This window comes from Gossypium hirsutum, chromosome A05, assembly GCF_007990345.1.
Source record: "Gossypium hirsutum isolate 1008001.06 chromosome A05, Gossypium_hirsutum_v2.1, whole genome shotgun sequence".
NCBI lineage: Eukaryota > Viridiplantae > Streptophyta > Magnoliopsida > Malvales > Malvaceae > Gossypium > Gossypium hirsutum.
In genome coordinates this window covers 10,295,043-10,309,061 of record NC_053428.1, presented here as the reverse complement: position 1 = coordinate 10,309,061, position 14,019 = coordinate 10,295,043, and the positions used below count along the sequence as shown (strand labels likewise).

The 14,019-nt window shown below is 31.1% G+C and overlaps 2 protein-coding genes across 2 annotated transcripts; both read right to left on the bottom strand.

Moving 5' to 3' along the window:
- Positions 1-254: 254 nt before the first annotated feature.
- On the bottom strand, positions 255-2,394 carry LOC107958526 (protein NUCLEAR FUSION DEFECTIVE 4). Its single transcript, XM_016894338.2, has 2 exons — positions 974-2,394; positions 255-811 (listed from the first exon to the last, which is right to left on the bottom strand). The coding sequence occupies exons 1-2, from the start codon at positions 2,206-2,208 to the stop codon at positions 367-369; spliced, it is 1,680 nt and encodes a 559-aa protein (XP_016749827.2). The 5' UTR covers positions 2,209-2,394; the 3' UTR covers positions 255-366.
- A 4,831-nt stretch (positions 2,395-7,225) lies between these two features.
- Positions 7,226-8,690, bottom strand: LOC107958527 (short-chain dehydrogenase reductase 2a). The gene is made up of 2 exons (XM_016894339.2): positions 8,282-8,690; positions 7,226-8,115 (listed from the first exon to the last, which is right to left on the bottom strand). Exons 1-2 carry the CDS (start codon positions 8,368-8,370, stop codon positions 7,353-7,355), a joined length of 852 nt encoding a protein of 283 aa, XP_016749828.1. The 5' UTR covers positions 8,371-8,690; the 3' UTR covers positions 7,226-7,352.
- Between the last annotated feature and the right edge of the window lie 5,329 nt (positions 8,691-14,019).

Sequence of the window (14,019 nt, the reverse complement as noted above, 5' to 3'; positions counted from 1 at the left end):
GCGATTCCAATGGCCATTGGCATCCTAATAAATGGGGAACTAGGCACAAGACATATTGACAGACGGCCCAACCTGCTGTTTTCCAACACAATATTTATATCCAGCTTACTTGTCTTATGCAACCATTACCGTCCCAAAACAAGACTATAGATAGCAGCATAGAATATAACAAATAAAAAAAACCGTCATTTCAATGTATATTGATGTGAAACAAAACATCACATAAGTTAAAGAACAAGTGGCGTGCAAAACTCTTTTTAATCAAAGCAATCAAGTCGGCTGTTGTTCCTTCGTAAATATTAGCACTAAAAGAAATTACAAGGCTAGATCGCTTTTCATGTATGTATATCAAATAATAAAATATAATTAACTTCTATTACCCTGTAATCTTTGTGAGTTGTAAAACTTTCGGGTACGAGCATAAAGGATTAAGGCGAGGAAGGTCCCAATAAAACAAAGGGTACCCCACAAAATAAAGGTGTTTCTGTAGCATTCCATGCCAAAGCATTTCCCCTCTGCATTTACTTTCTTGCGATAAACAATGGCTGCCAGGTAACCGAAGAGGAAGGATCCGATGGGAATGTTGACCACCAAAACGTTATGGTTGACACCAAAATTTTTCGTCCCGAACAGTTCCGTCGTTAAAGATACAGATATAGAAGTAATTGCTCCCGTACACACTCCTATAGTGGCGGTGCTGATATAAAGCCATAGGGCGGTGTTCTCCTTGACTAGTAATAGGAAGAAGGCTGCTCCTGTTGGGACCATTAATGTTACCACAAATGCTGGTCTCGATATAATGTATTTTCGCCTGAAATTTCACCATTTATAATATAATTAAATACGCTACTTCCATGCATTGATCAACCTATAAAAAACTGACCCCGTATTGCCTTTTATGTAATATGATCAATAACTGAAGATAGTAGATAGATAATTCTGCCAAAAAAAAGTTATATATATTTATTCTTACCTTGAGACAAAGTAATCCACGATTGATGGTATGAGACGGCCAAAGAAACCAAAGGATGAAGATAATGAAACAAGAGAAGAAGCTGAACGCCCTCGAGATTCAGCTATTTGTCCCAAGTTGTTGAAGAATACCAAGCCCAACGTAACACCGAAAAGATAAACAAAGAAATACAGCCAAAAGTTCAATCTCCTTAGCATCACCTTCACACCGATCTCCTCCATCACACTCATTATCTCGTTTGTTTCACGTATCTTATCATCTCCGCTAGTACTGTTTTCGCTTAGCTGATCTCCATTCATTTTTTCACTAGTATAACTAAAACTTAACTCGAAACTTTCACTTGGGCTCTCACTTATTATGTCACTGATATCTAATGTCACCTCACTCTCCGTTTTATCCATAGAAACACTATTAGTCTCCTCGATATGAATTTTTTCCCCTGCAAGTTTCCCGATTTGATGTCCTAGTCCCAAACCTAGGGGGATTGGAAGTGGGGCTAATAGCAACGCTACCATTCCAACTGCACCAGTAAATGGTGATAACAAGCTTGATGCTGATCCCATACTGCCCATGATAGCAAAAGCTCCTGTGACTGTTGTTATGATAAGAATCAATATGAATGCAACTTCCACCCTCTTTGTCTTCACAGTATTAATAACTCTAACTACCGGTGCCACTATGACACTAACAGTGAGGGGTAAGACAGAGCTAAGGAAAAGATAGGCTCTGGCTCTCTCCACGTTTGAACAAGGGTAGACGACATCCACAATATCTGTATAGATTTTTGCACTCAATCCCTGGTAGCTACCTGTTAATCCTATGGCGAGTTGACTGTCGAGGGGAAAGTTTCTAATAATAACAAGGTAGCAAACGGTGTTGATCCAACAAATGCTATTTCCTGCAAGCATAGCGAGGAAGAAAATGGCACCATATGACAAGTTGGAGACACGACCTATGAGGAAGAGATATTGCACTCCATAACCGATCAACCCGAGAGATGAACCGAGGATAAGGACCAACCACATGGGCAAGTAGTTGGCAGCGCTGCCTGAAAGCCACCCAAACAGCTTACCGGCATCAGAGGCAAAGGCAAGGTTGTTAAGCTGAATTTGTGAAATGGAAAGGAGATGCTTGAGTTGGGATGAATAAGCTGGGAAATTTGAGTTGGTTCCATTTATGGATTGAAGCCAAATGATCGCAACTAGACTAAGCCATTGGAGAAAAATTCGAGGCATGATCAAAGCCAAAGCCAAATGCAAAAGGAGATGTAAAACTGAAATATGAGTTACTAATGGCGAATTTAAAGGAATTGGGAGAGAGAGATGGAATAAGTGTGTTTGGCAATGGAGAATGACAGAAGAGGTGGCTTTTTCAACAAAGATTAAGATGCTTTAGCATCGCTACCGCACATCTTATAGCTCTTTATTCAATTTAATCATTATTACCTTATTGTTGGTGTGTGTTGGAAGGAAACATCATCCCTGCTTATGTTTACATACACATATATATGGGCTAAGCCTAAATATTTATGTTTAGATCATAAGCCTTTTCTGATTTCATACATGGCGGAGCTTGATGCAATATTCTTATTCATGTTGTTGATCCTCCTCTTTTGTACGTCACAGTCCGTATAAATTAAGGGTAGTGATGGTGGGACGATTTTTTTGGTTTCGACTCTAATCCCCCCCCCCTTTTTTTCTCCAATTCGATTTCATTTAAAATTTTAATATCCCAGCCAAACATTAAAAAAAAAGTAAAAAATATTTTTATATTATAATAGTTTTTGTAATATTAAATAATATATATACTATAAAAATTAAAATATACAAAATAGTTAAACGTTATAAATGTTTAAAAGATTCTAATGAAAATACGTGAAATTAATTATAAAATAAATAGATAGATATTTTGGTAATTTTTTAAGGACGAGGCTGACATATTGAGTTGGGATTACTTTACCTAAGAAAATGGGGCAGTAAAGGATAGGAGGCGTGTATATATGAGTTCAATAATGACATCACTCATGCATGGGAGATGAGATGTGAGCCAAATTAAACGTTTTTGTTGGGGCCACAGCATGTTTATTTTTAAGCCATACAATACAACCTTCCAAAACCACAAATTAATTGTAAAAAATGAACATTATTGGTTCGGCTGAGCCCACTTCTTCTGCTGAACCTGTTTCTAGTTTGAAACCCAGGAGTAAATAGTTATGAAGGTAAACTAAGCAATTATTCTGGATATATTTTTGTTTTAGTTATCTACTTAAAAAAATTACAATTTGTTTGTGTTTTCTACCGTTAAATAGTACTCTTTTAGATATTATAAATAACACTTTTACTTCTCTAACTTATACATTTCACGTTGATTTTATATAAAAAATATTTTAAAAAACTCAAAACTATTTAAAAAATATAAAATTCTACATAAAAATTCTAAAAAAATAAATCCTCAAATATGCTGATGTTGAAGAACTAATATAAATTGGAAAAAAAAATTTAAATCATTACACGTTTCCTTAATGTTTCTCAAAACTAAATTAGTAATATTTTTAAGTCAAGTTTCATGCCCTTGAAGAATATTTAGAATTGATGTTAGAGAGGCTTGTAAAATTAACTTTGATTTCTTTTTTAATCAAAAGAATACAAAATATACCACAAAATTTCATTTCCCAGGCTCAATTCAAAATTTTCAATTCATTTAGAATATTTTTCAAAACCCAAATTATAAAAATTAATTATATTCTAATTTTCTTTTCTTTTCTTTTAACGAACAAGCTATGTTAAGAGACAATAGGTAAAAACACGAAGAACCAATAAATTTGCTTAATGTTTTTTTTTATATTTTTTTTAAAGAATGAGTATCTTATTCTTATATAGATAATATAGATAGAAAAATTAGAGAGTTTAAAAACAACTTCTTTCATTTTCTCCCACATTATTTATTTTTGAAAAATTTATCTATTTTTATATAATTTTTAATTTTTAGAATTTTCTAAATTTTAATAAGGAATTTCAATTCATTTATCATTTTATATATACTCAGAGTTAAATTGACAGAAAGTTTAACATTTGAAAATTAAAATTATTAATTTATCAATTAAAAAACTTTATTTTTAATTAAACAGTTTAGTGAGTAAAAATGTAGTGTAATGGGAGGTTTGAACTTTCTTCTTCATGTTCATATAGGAAAAGACACCATTGGAGCCCTTTGATACCAGCAAACAATAGTCGCCATCATTTCAGCATCATCTAGATCTTTTCTTGGAATAATGTAACATTGAGGGTCTCAAAGATGTGACTCTTAAGAGAGAAAGCAAGGTGCTCTGGTCAAACCTTAGCCTCACGGTGATGAGTGATGAAATCAGCACTTAAATCATGCTTGCGCCCACTTATTATCTTTATTCTCCCCATATTTGCTCACTGTTAGTTTAGTTTAGCTTTATTTTTGAAAAGTAGGAGTGATTTTAAGAATTATATTTAAAAATTTTAATTTAAAATTTAAGCGTTGGGTGTTACTGTTAAATTTTTTTAAAATAAAATATTTACTTTAGACATAATGTTATAAAGTAATAAATATACATTTAAATAATATTTAAATTAATTAATATTATAATATCTTAGTAAGAATATAAAAAATAATTTATTATAATTTATTATTAATATTTTAAAATATAAAAATAAATTTTAAATATTTTTAAATAATTAATATTAATTATTTATAAAATTTAATTCGAATATATAAATTATATTTTATTATATAAAATATAGCCAATAAAAATTTAAATATATAATATTATATATTTAAAATAAATTTTAATAGGAAAATAATTACATAAAAATATAAATATTATATAAAATACATTATAAGGATTAAAACTGTCATTTGGCCTAAAAGTATTTTTGTCAATAATAAAAATTAAAAAAATCTGCTTTTGCTTTTAAATTTAAAAGTACTTTTAATTTCAAAAGTTATCTGTTTAATTTTACTTTTAAGTCCAAAAATATTTTTAAAAAGTAATGCTTAATTTATTTGGTTAACAAGGCACAAGGAGACTTGCTGTAATCCACCTCTGAATAAATTGATGAGCTTTTACGATTAATTTTCAATTTCTTTTATTAGAACCAATTATACTCTTCGACTAATTAATGTGGCACCCTCTGAAATTCCTAATTTCATCTGCTACCTTTTGTAGATTCTATAACATCTAAAGCATCGCCATGGTTTTATTCAGTAATCCTTCATCTGTACCTGCATTGATGAGGTTGGAAGTTTAGAATGGCATTTTCATCTGCAGGCAGCTTAATGAAAGTTGACAACTTCGTCCTTTCTTGTGAGGCTAATATTGGTCCAAGTGTTGGCTTAATTTCATAATTGCACTGCAGCCGTTTGCAGCAGTTTTGTTGGCTTAGCCACAAGAAAATAAAACTTGGTAACAGCTTGTCACCTATTGAAAATTGTAAGTATGAAAAGGTTTGTAATCATATTTCATGAAAGCAAGGACTCTAGCGTTGGACGTCTGTTTGAATTGGTCCCATGAGTCAATTTGTCAGACAAGCATGGTTTTGCAACAAAATCTTAACCACCCTTTTAATTACTAATCATAAATATCCAGTTAGTTGGGCGTTTTGAAATGAACAACTTTATTATGTCATTGTTCATAAAAGGGAGGCATGTATATGAAATGAAATTCTATAAAGCAGGGCAAGTTTTGGGATTGGGCTCGCATGCTGCTACTCAATGTCAAGGTGGGATAACTGCTGACCAAGTCTTGCTTCCATTATCATGGTGCTGCATTGAATGAGGAGATGAAAGGAGTCACTTTTCAGCGTCTGTCAACTGGATAATTATGAGAGTTGGCAATGGTTTATATAAAAATAATTTAGCAGTACCCTTACATTAATAGTTTCAATCTCACTCGTTCCCCTTGGAGCCTTTAGCGCTTCAGCTTGAACTACGCCATTATCATTGCTTATGAATTTGTTTGTTTACCCTTAAAGCAGATTATACAAGCTGGCATCACTAATGAAGCAGCCATAGGAAATAATATACATATTATTGTGGTTGATTAAAATCATATATACACCATTTTCATCAATGCCATACTATAGTTATTTGAACCCCAATTCTTTTGCCAGGATATGGATCTGAGTATCTGACTCTTGTTTTATTTTCTTTGTCATGAAATTCTACAGTTGTATTTCAAAAATATTCCATGTTTGAAACAGGAGTTTGTGCCCTGCCTAATTCTAATCTTTGATCGAAAATGTAAAATAAAAAAAGGGTGTCACCGCTGAGAGTGATGATTTTAGGTTTTAGTTTTTTTTTTTAGATTAAATTAATTAGGTTATTTTATATTTAGAATTTAAATTAATTGATTGGATGGTTATTTAATATTTGGTTAATTAATTAAGTAAATTTAATTGTAATGAGATTTTTTTTATTTTTTTATTACAAAAGAGAGATTAAATCAGTGTAAATCTATAGAATATTACACTAGACTAGGAAGGTCTTCATGTAGTACTTAAAAGATTTCCGATGGTTACTTAAATATATTTTATTCAAAGGTGTTGAAAATGCCATTTTAGCCAAACCGTCCGCTACTCAATTGCCCTCTTTGAACACGTGCTAATCTGTTGAAGGAGATTGCAATCCTGCTTCTTTCTAGTTATTTGAATTTATTGAATAGTTTCTTTACTATCTGTCTTAAGGATCACATTCTTCATGTTAAGACTTCATGCAATTTAAAACTTAACCAGTATACTTATAACTCCGCCATGGTTGTCCAGTAGTGCTAAACCCTATTTATATATGAATATTGTGTATTTGAAGGTTAGGTTTTATACACTATTTGGTTTCAAAATTCAAAACTGATAATTAACGGAATAAATTGAATTATTTGTGTTTATTTGGTTAAACAGACATCCTGTTCACAAATAGAAATAATATAGTAAAATTTGAGAAATACACTGGTGCGACATAGGAGGAGTGGGCCGAAAGTATAAAACGATAGCCTCATCCAAACGTAACACCAGAAAGTATAAAAAATTGCCCAAAAGAGAAAAGATTGAAAAGCAAGATGGGTGAGTGAACCGGGTTACCTCTGGCCTGCAATACAAAAAAACTACCCACTACGTAAATCTAAAGCCCCATAATATAATCTGCTTGAAGCAAAAAGCTATATAGTCTAGATATCCTACGGGTCCATAATATACGAGAAAGATCCAAGCATATTCAGATCTTAGGCAGTAATAGTAAACATGGATAGATTAAATTCATCGTGACACTGAAACAAATCATTACTAATATATGTTGTTACAATGCTCTGCTCCTCAACACACAAATTAATTAGTAAAGAAATGAAAATAGACAACCAATTCTACAAGGCTACACAATTTTTGAAGCTGGTGAAGCCACCATCCACCACAAGGTTATGACCACTTATGTACCTGGATTCTTCACTAGCCATATAAAGAGCAGCCTCAGCCACGTCTTTGGTTTTGAGAGTCACACCCTTTAGATTGGCTAATCCTCTCACAAATTCCTCCATCTCCTCCGCTTCCAAATCCGTGCACTCCTCATGATCCACTTCATCACTACTTCTCCATGCATTGATGAGCATGGATGTGGCCACCCCAAAGGGAGATATGCAGTTCATCCTGATGCCATACTGCCCTAACTCGCAAGCAGTGTTCTTCGTAAGCCCTCCCATGCAACCTGCTACACTTGCCATGGAAATTATGCAGCCACTTCTTCTTGGCATCATCACTTTTGCTGCGTGCTTCATTCCAAGTGCCACTCCTCTCACATTCACTTGCATTACTCGGTCAAACTCACCAGCATCAAAATCAATGATGCTTTTCTTCTTGGATTGGTTCCCAAGAACTCCAGCGTTGTTGACCAGAATGTCCAGTTTCCCATATAATGAAATTGTTCTATTTATCAACATTTCTACGTCCTCTTCTGAGCTTACATCACAATGTACATAAACTGCTGAAGGTGCCAATGAGTTTGCTAAGGCAATGCCAGCTGCATCCGCAATATCAGCAATCACAGCTTTGGCTCCGTGCTTCACGAATACTCTATTGGCTTCGCCAATCCCTCTGGCGCCGCCTGTTATGATCGCTACTTTTTCCTCAAGCCTGAAAATGCAACAAACTTTGGGTAAGCTACTGAATTCTAGAAATGAATGACTCCTGCTTGTCCAAAATATTTCAACATATGTTTCTCGAGTACATTCAATGTCTAAAACAGACAAAAGTCGATATATAGTATATGATTGAGAAAATGAAGCATCGAAGGTGATACCTTCTTAATGAGAGTAACTGAGTGGTGGTATTTTTATCTACAAGATCAACTCCCTGAATCAATTTCTGAGGTGTAACTTGAGCAGGCATTGTTGATACGACATAGAGCAAACAAAAGAGGGATGGAAGGGATGATATAAAGAGAGAGGCAAAGATGAAAAGAAGTGATACTCTATATGATTTATATACAGAAATAAAGTTAGTATGTAGCTTACTTTATCAGTAAGGCCTCCTAGAGTGCCTTGGAAATTCTAATTCCAGCCCTTTCTATAGACCCAAATTTTCTTTGTAAAAAATTAAGGAAAGAAAGAAAAAGAAAAAGGATAGCAAATTGACAACAATAACCCTTCTTTATTTAGATGGTTGGAGCGAAGGGAATGGATATTGAATTAGATGGATATTTTTGAAGGTAGGTAGTTGGGAATGAAGGGATTAAATAGTAGTAAATCTATTCATATACATGACTCAGACATTGCATTGGTAATCCTAAAGAAGAAAGACAGGTTTTATGGTCATGGATTTGACGCATGGAAAATCATAGAGTATACGGCATGAACTGCGATGAGCGTTTAAGTTTCGTTTATCCTACTCCTAACCAAGAAGGATATCCGTGTAGAGAAAGAACAATTTCATTCTTTCTTTCAATTTTTTTTTTGTTTACTTTATTGGATAAAGCAGTACAAACTACTCCAGTTATTATCAATATAAAGTAATTAGAGGTAAATGGTAATTAACTGATGAAGAAGTGGCATTAAGAACATGATTTGGAGGCTGCACCTTTGAACATGCAGATAGAGGAGCAGGTGCAGTCAATTGCTTTTAATGTTGAGATAGTCGTCAGTTCCTTCTGTTGTTCCAATAAAGTCGGAAGCGTGTAAATTATTGTACTAAAAAATCACACAAAGTTCAATTCCCAGGGAAGAGAGGTGGATCACATGGATCTCTTAAATACCAAGTCTTTCCTTAGTCAGAATATCCCTTCTATAGTAATTTAATAGCACAATTAAATACTACTATTATACCCTCAAATATTGAAAGAAAAATAGGACAAAAAGAACATAAGAGTTTTAACGAGGTTCGGTAAATTATACCTACGTCCTCGGGCACTAACACCAGATGATAACTTTACTATCTCCAAAATATTACAAACAAATAGAATTCCTTAAGAATTCTCAAATGGGAGAAGAGAGAAAACTAGGAGAGAAAGATTGGTTGGGATAAATTGAAATGAGAAATGAGAAGGCCTATTTATAGTTGAGGTTTAAGGACCAAACAATAAATAGCCCATTATCTCAAGGACCAAAAAAAAATTATCCCTTGCCACTTTTCCAAAGTTGGTTGTTGTCATTATTGATTGTCTCCCATTAATGTTAATGGCAACCATTATTAATTGTCTTCCATTAATGTTAACACCTTTAAACCGAGTGGGAGAAGAAATTGTTAATTAACTGTTCTGCAACTTTACTGCGCTTTGTAGGTGATTCATTTTCTTGCTGGCATTTGCAATGCAGTTTTGCTGATTCTGTTTCATCTTCATAATTTATTGAATCCAAGTATCCGTTTTACATACGCATGCATGCAATTCCAATGGCAAGGGGATAATACCAAGCAACAAAATCCACGCTACTTTTCATTAATCAAAGTTGCGGCTCACACCAGGTATTGGTAATTGCAACCTAAGATTTACCTAGGAATTATGAACATCAGTGTCTTATATAATCTTATATATATAGTGTATATATATCATGATTCACGTGAATCCAAACTTTTCAAAAAAAGATAAAGAGTACTCAATTATATATCAAGCAACAAAATCCACGCTACTTTTCATTAATCAAAGTTGCGGCTCACACCAGGTATTGGTAATTGCAACCTAAGATTTACCTAGGAATTATGAACATCAGTGTCTTATATAATCTTATATATATAGTGTATATATATCATGATTCACGTGAATCCAAACTTTTCAAAAAAAGATAAAGAGTACTCAATTAATTCCAACTTTGTCCAATTACATACACACCACCCATAATCTCTCACTAAGTAGGACTATATACTGTACTATAGCCTTTTGTCTTATTCTCATGTTTAATGTATTCCTTTCCAAGTAAATATTAAATAAATTTGATTTCAAATATTTTCTTATTTTAAAATTATAATCTAAGAAAGAAGCATTAGACTTTGGCAATGTAAACCAAATAAAGTACATTAATGTAATGATGATATGGTAGTGTAATTTATACTAATGGGTCCCTTGCACTACTATGAAATACAATTGTTGAAAATTAGTAATTGGTGAATCAGCCATCCGCTGGTCCAAAGTAGTAGTAAAATGAAACGCACGAAAAATGTAAAGTGTAAATGCATCTATACTCATTATTATGCCTTTGATTTCTTTTCATTTCTTTTATTACGCCAATTTGTTGTGTCGGCAGTCTGGCCCTTCTGTTTTCCATTCAGCCATTCAGGGTACCATTATGTTCCTCACTTGTTTAAAGGACCTACGTTTATTGCTAACTATTAGTTTTTAGTCTCGTTTAGTTTCTTGTTTGTATTAATTATAAAATAAAAATTTAAATTTTATTTATTTCTATTTTTAAAAATAAAATTCAACTTTAATTGTTATCATTATTAAAATTATCAGCGTAATATTTGAAAATGTGAAAGTTATCATTTAATAATCATATAATAATAAACATAATATAATAAAATATTGGACGAAATTAAAATATATGTATTAAATTTTAAATTGATGCATAATTTAAAAACTAAAAATGAAATTTAATTTATTTTTATAATGGAAAACAAAGACACCTATATTAGTATGCCTCCCTGTCAATAAAGGAAAATCCAATCTTCTTTTTATAATCAGCTATACATCTTAATCTTAGTGGAAATTAAAGCCATCCAATTTGGTTTAAACAATCAGGTAATAATAAATAAAATGATTATAGGAAACATGTTGTAAAAAGTCGACTTAGATTTTTTTTAAGGTATAATTATCGTTTTAATTACAGTTAATACATTTATATAACTAACAATTAATATAATGCAAACAAACTTATAATTACAAACTATATATTTATATAATTACGTTTGAATGAAAAGACATATGTTATCGACAAGTATTAAGTGCAGTGACAAAAACATATTATATTTTTAAGAAAATAGTGACAAAAATATATTATATTTTTAAAAAAATAATGACATTTGAACATTGAAAATGACATTATTGAGAAGAGTAATCACGAATTCTAAACATAAATAATAAATCAAACATTAAAAATATTCAAATATATAGTGTAACTATTTCAAATAATTCTTTCTTAATAACAAATTGGTGTGTAAAAAGTAATGGTAAGCTAAGAAACAAAAAGAAAATAATGTTACATGAATAATAAATTATGGTCGGTGAATAAAATTCGACTTGATTCAAAAATTGATTAAATTCTTAAATTTCAAATTAAATATTTAGCTCATATTTTAAATATAAAACTCAAATTATTGTAGTAATTCATATAATTTAAATAATTATTTATGGGCCAATATAGTTAGATTTTCTTATAATGACCAAATGGCTGGTAGATCAGGTTAGTGATTTAACTTTTTTCTTTTTTTTTGGTTTGTTTGTGTCCATGTGTTATGAATTTTTTGTTAATAGGTAAGAGTAAAGTTGTGTCCTTATTAGGATAACTAAAATGTTGTTATATGGTGAGTACAGTGAACTCTCAACTTCTGATTTTTAAGTGAAGTCTTAAATCATGTAAAAATGCGTAAATATTTATTTTAACTTAAAAAACTACCTTCATTTAACTCCATTGGACAAACAATTAATACGATTGATGAGAAAATCTGGCCCGCAATCCTTTAAAGTTCCCCCCACCCCCCTAAATATAAGCCCAAACACGTAAGGCTTCAGTTAGTGTCAGGCTCAATTGGGCCAAATTCAAAATTTAATCCTCTGTTTTTCAGTTTGAGGAAAGGAATTAGGCTCCATTACATATAAACCGAGCTTTCCATGTAAAATTAGATTCAACTGAGTGTCTGTTTGTTTATATGTAGAAAGTTTTATGGAAAAGGTTTTTTTTTTGTGTTTGTTTTATAGAAAATAGTTTAGTCAACAGAAAATGCCTTATAAGTCAAAGTAAAATAAGCCCTTTTTTTCCTGTAAAATGACTTATCATTTTAAAAAGTGTAAGTCATTTTCTGAAAAAAAGCTTACTATAGATAATTTTATTTTTATATAAAAATTAACTTAAATCAATCTTAATATTATTATATTGATAATGAATTTTATTTTCATTTTTAAAAATATTTAAAATATTATATTTTTCAATATTATTAAACATACATATTTAATTATTTATATTTATTCATATAATAAATTATTAATATAATAAATATAATTTATTAATTATTTAATATTTCAATTTTATTTTAATAATAAATATTTATTACAATTATAAATATATTAATAATAAATGTTTTGTAGTATAAAGGTTAAAATATGTCATAAGTCTATATACACTTCACAGGTTTATAATTTAGTCTTTGTAATTTTATTTTCAAGAATTTAGTCCCTTTACTTTTCAAATTTGAAAATCAAGTCCAATTGTTGACATCATTAATTTTTTTTGTCAATTTTGTTGATGTCATATTTTTAAATAAAAGATACCCACTTAGTAGTCATCTAATTAAAAAATGATGTTGTAATGAATCTGAATTTAACATAATATTTTTAATATATGTAAAAAAATGTAAAATATAAAATTATAGATAAAAAATAAATTCAATTAAACAATGAAAAAATAAGAAAATCTCAAATGTATGTTTATTTAATTGAAAAAAACTTTTATGAAATATTTTTAAGAAATCTACCAAACAATAGAAAATATTTTACACAGATTTATCCAAACACCAAAAATTCTAGAAAAATAAATCATTTTCCGAAAGTCATTTTCAATGAAACGAGCTTAAGTTCTAGAAATTGTTTGAATCTCAATTCAGAAATCAAAGCTTCAGTGATTTTTTTTTTATGGTGTTTTCTCCTTTTTGTCTTTAATATTAAAGTATCTTCTTTTTAGGTTTAAACTTTAGATGAACCCTTTTTCATCCTTGCTTGGCTTTTTTTTTTTTAATGGAATATGGTTTAGTGTATCTCAAAAATGCGCGAGTATAATGACAAGCACAAACCTAAAAAGTCTAAATAAACAAAATCGAAAAGCAACCAAAATGAGTTGCGACATCAGGCATGAATGCTTGGATGATAATGATTTGTACATACATCAACCAAAGCTAACTCACTCCTTTTACAAGCTTATCCTAACCCTCCAATAACTTAGTTTTATATTCATAATTAAAGCCCTATAAATTTTGGTTTCTCATATATAAAAAATCACTACACCAAAACAGGTTTTTAGCGGCGTTTTTTTAGGCCTTTAGCGGCGCTTTTTAACGCCACTAAAGATATTTGCGGCGCTTCTTCAAGCGCCGGAAAAAATGCCGCTAATGAAAACGTCGCAAATGTTTGCAGCGTTTACAAACAAAAACGCCGTTAAAGACCATGTTCTTTAGCGGCGCTTAGAAAAAAACGCCGCTAAAGATCATGTTCTTTAGCGGCGCTTAGAAAAAAACGCCGCTAAAGATCATGTTCTTTAGCGGCGCTTAGAAAAAAACGCCGCTAAAGAACATGTTCTTTAGCGGCGTTTGTAAAAAAATGCCACTAAAGACCATGTTCTT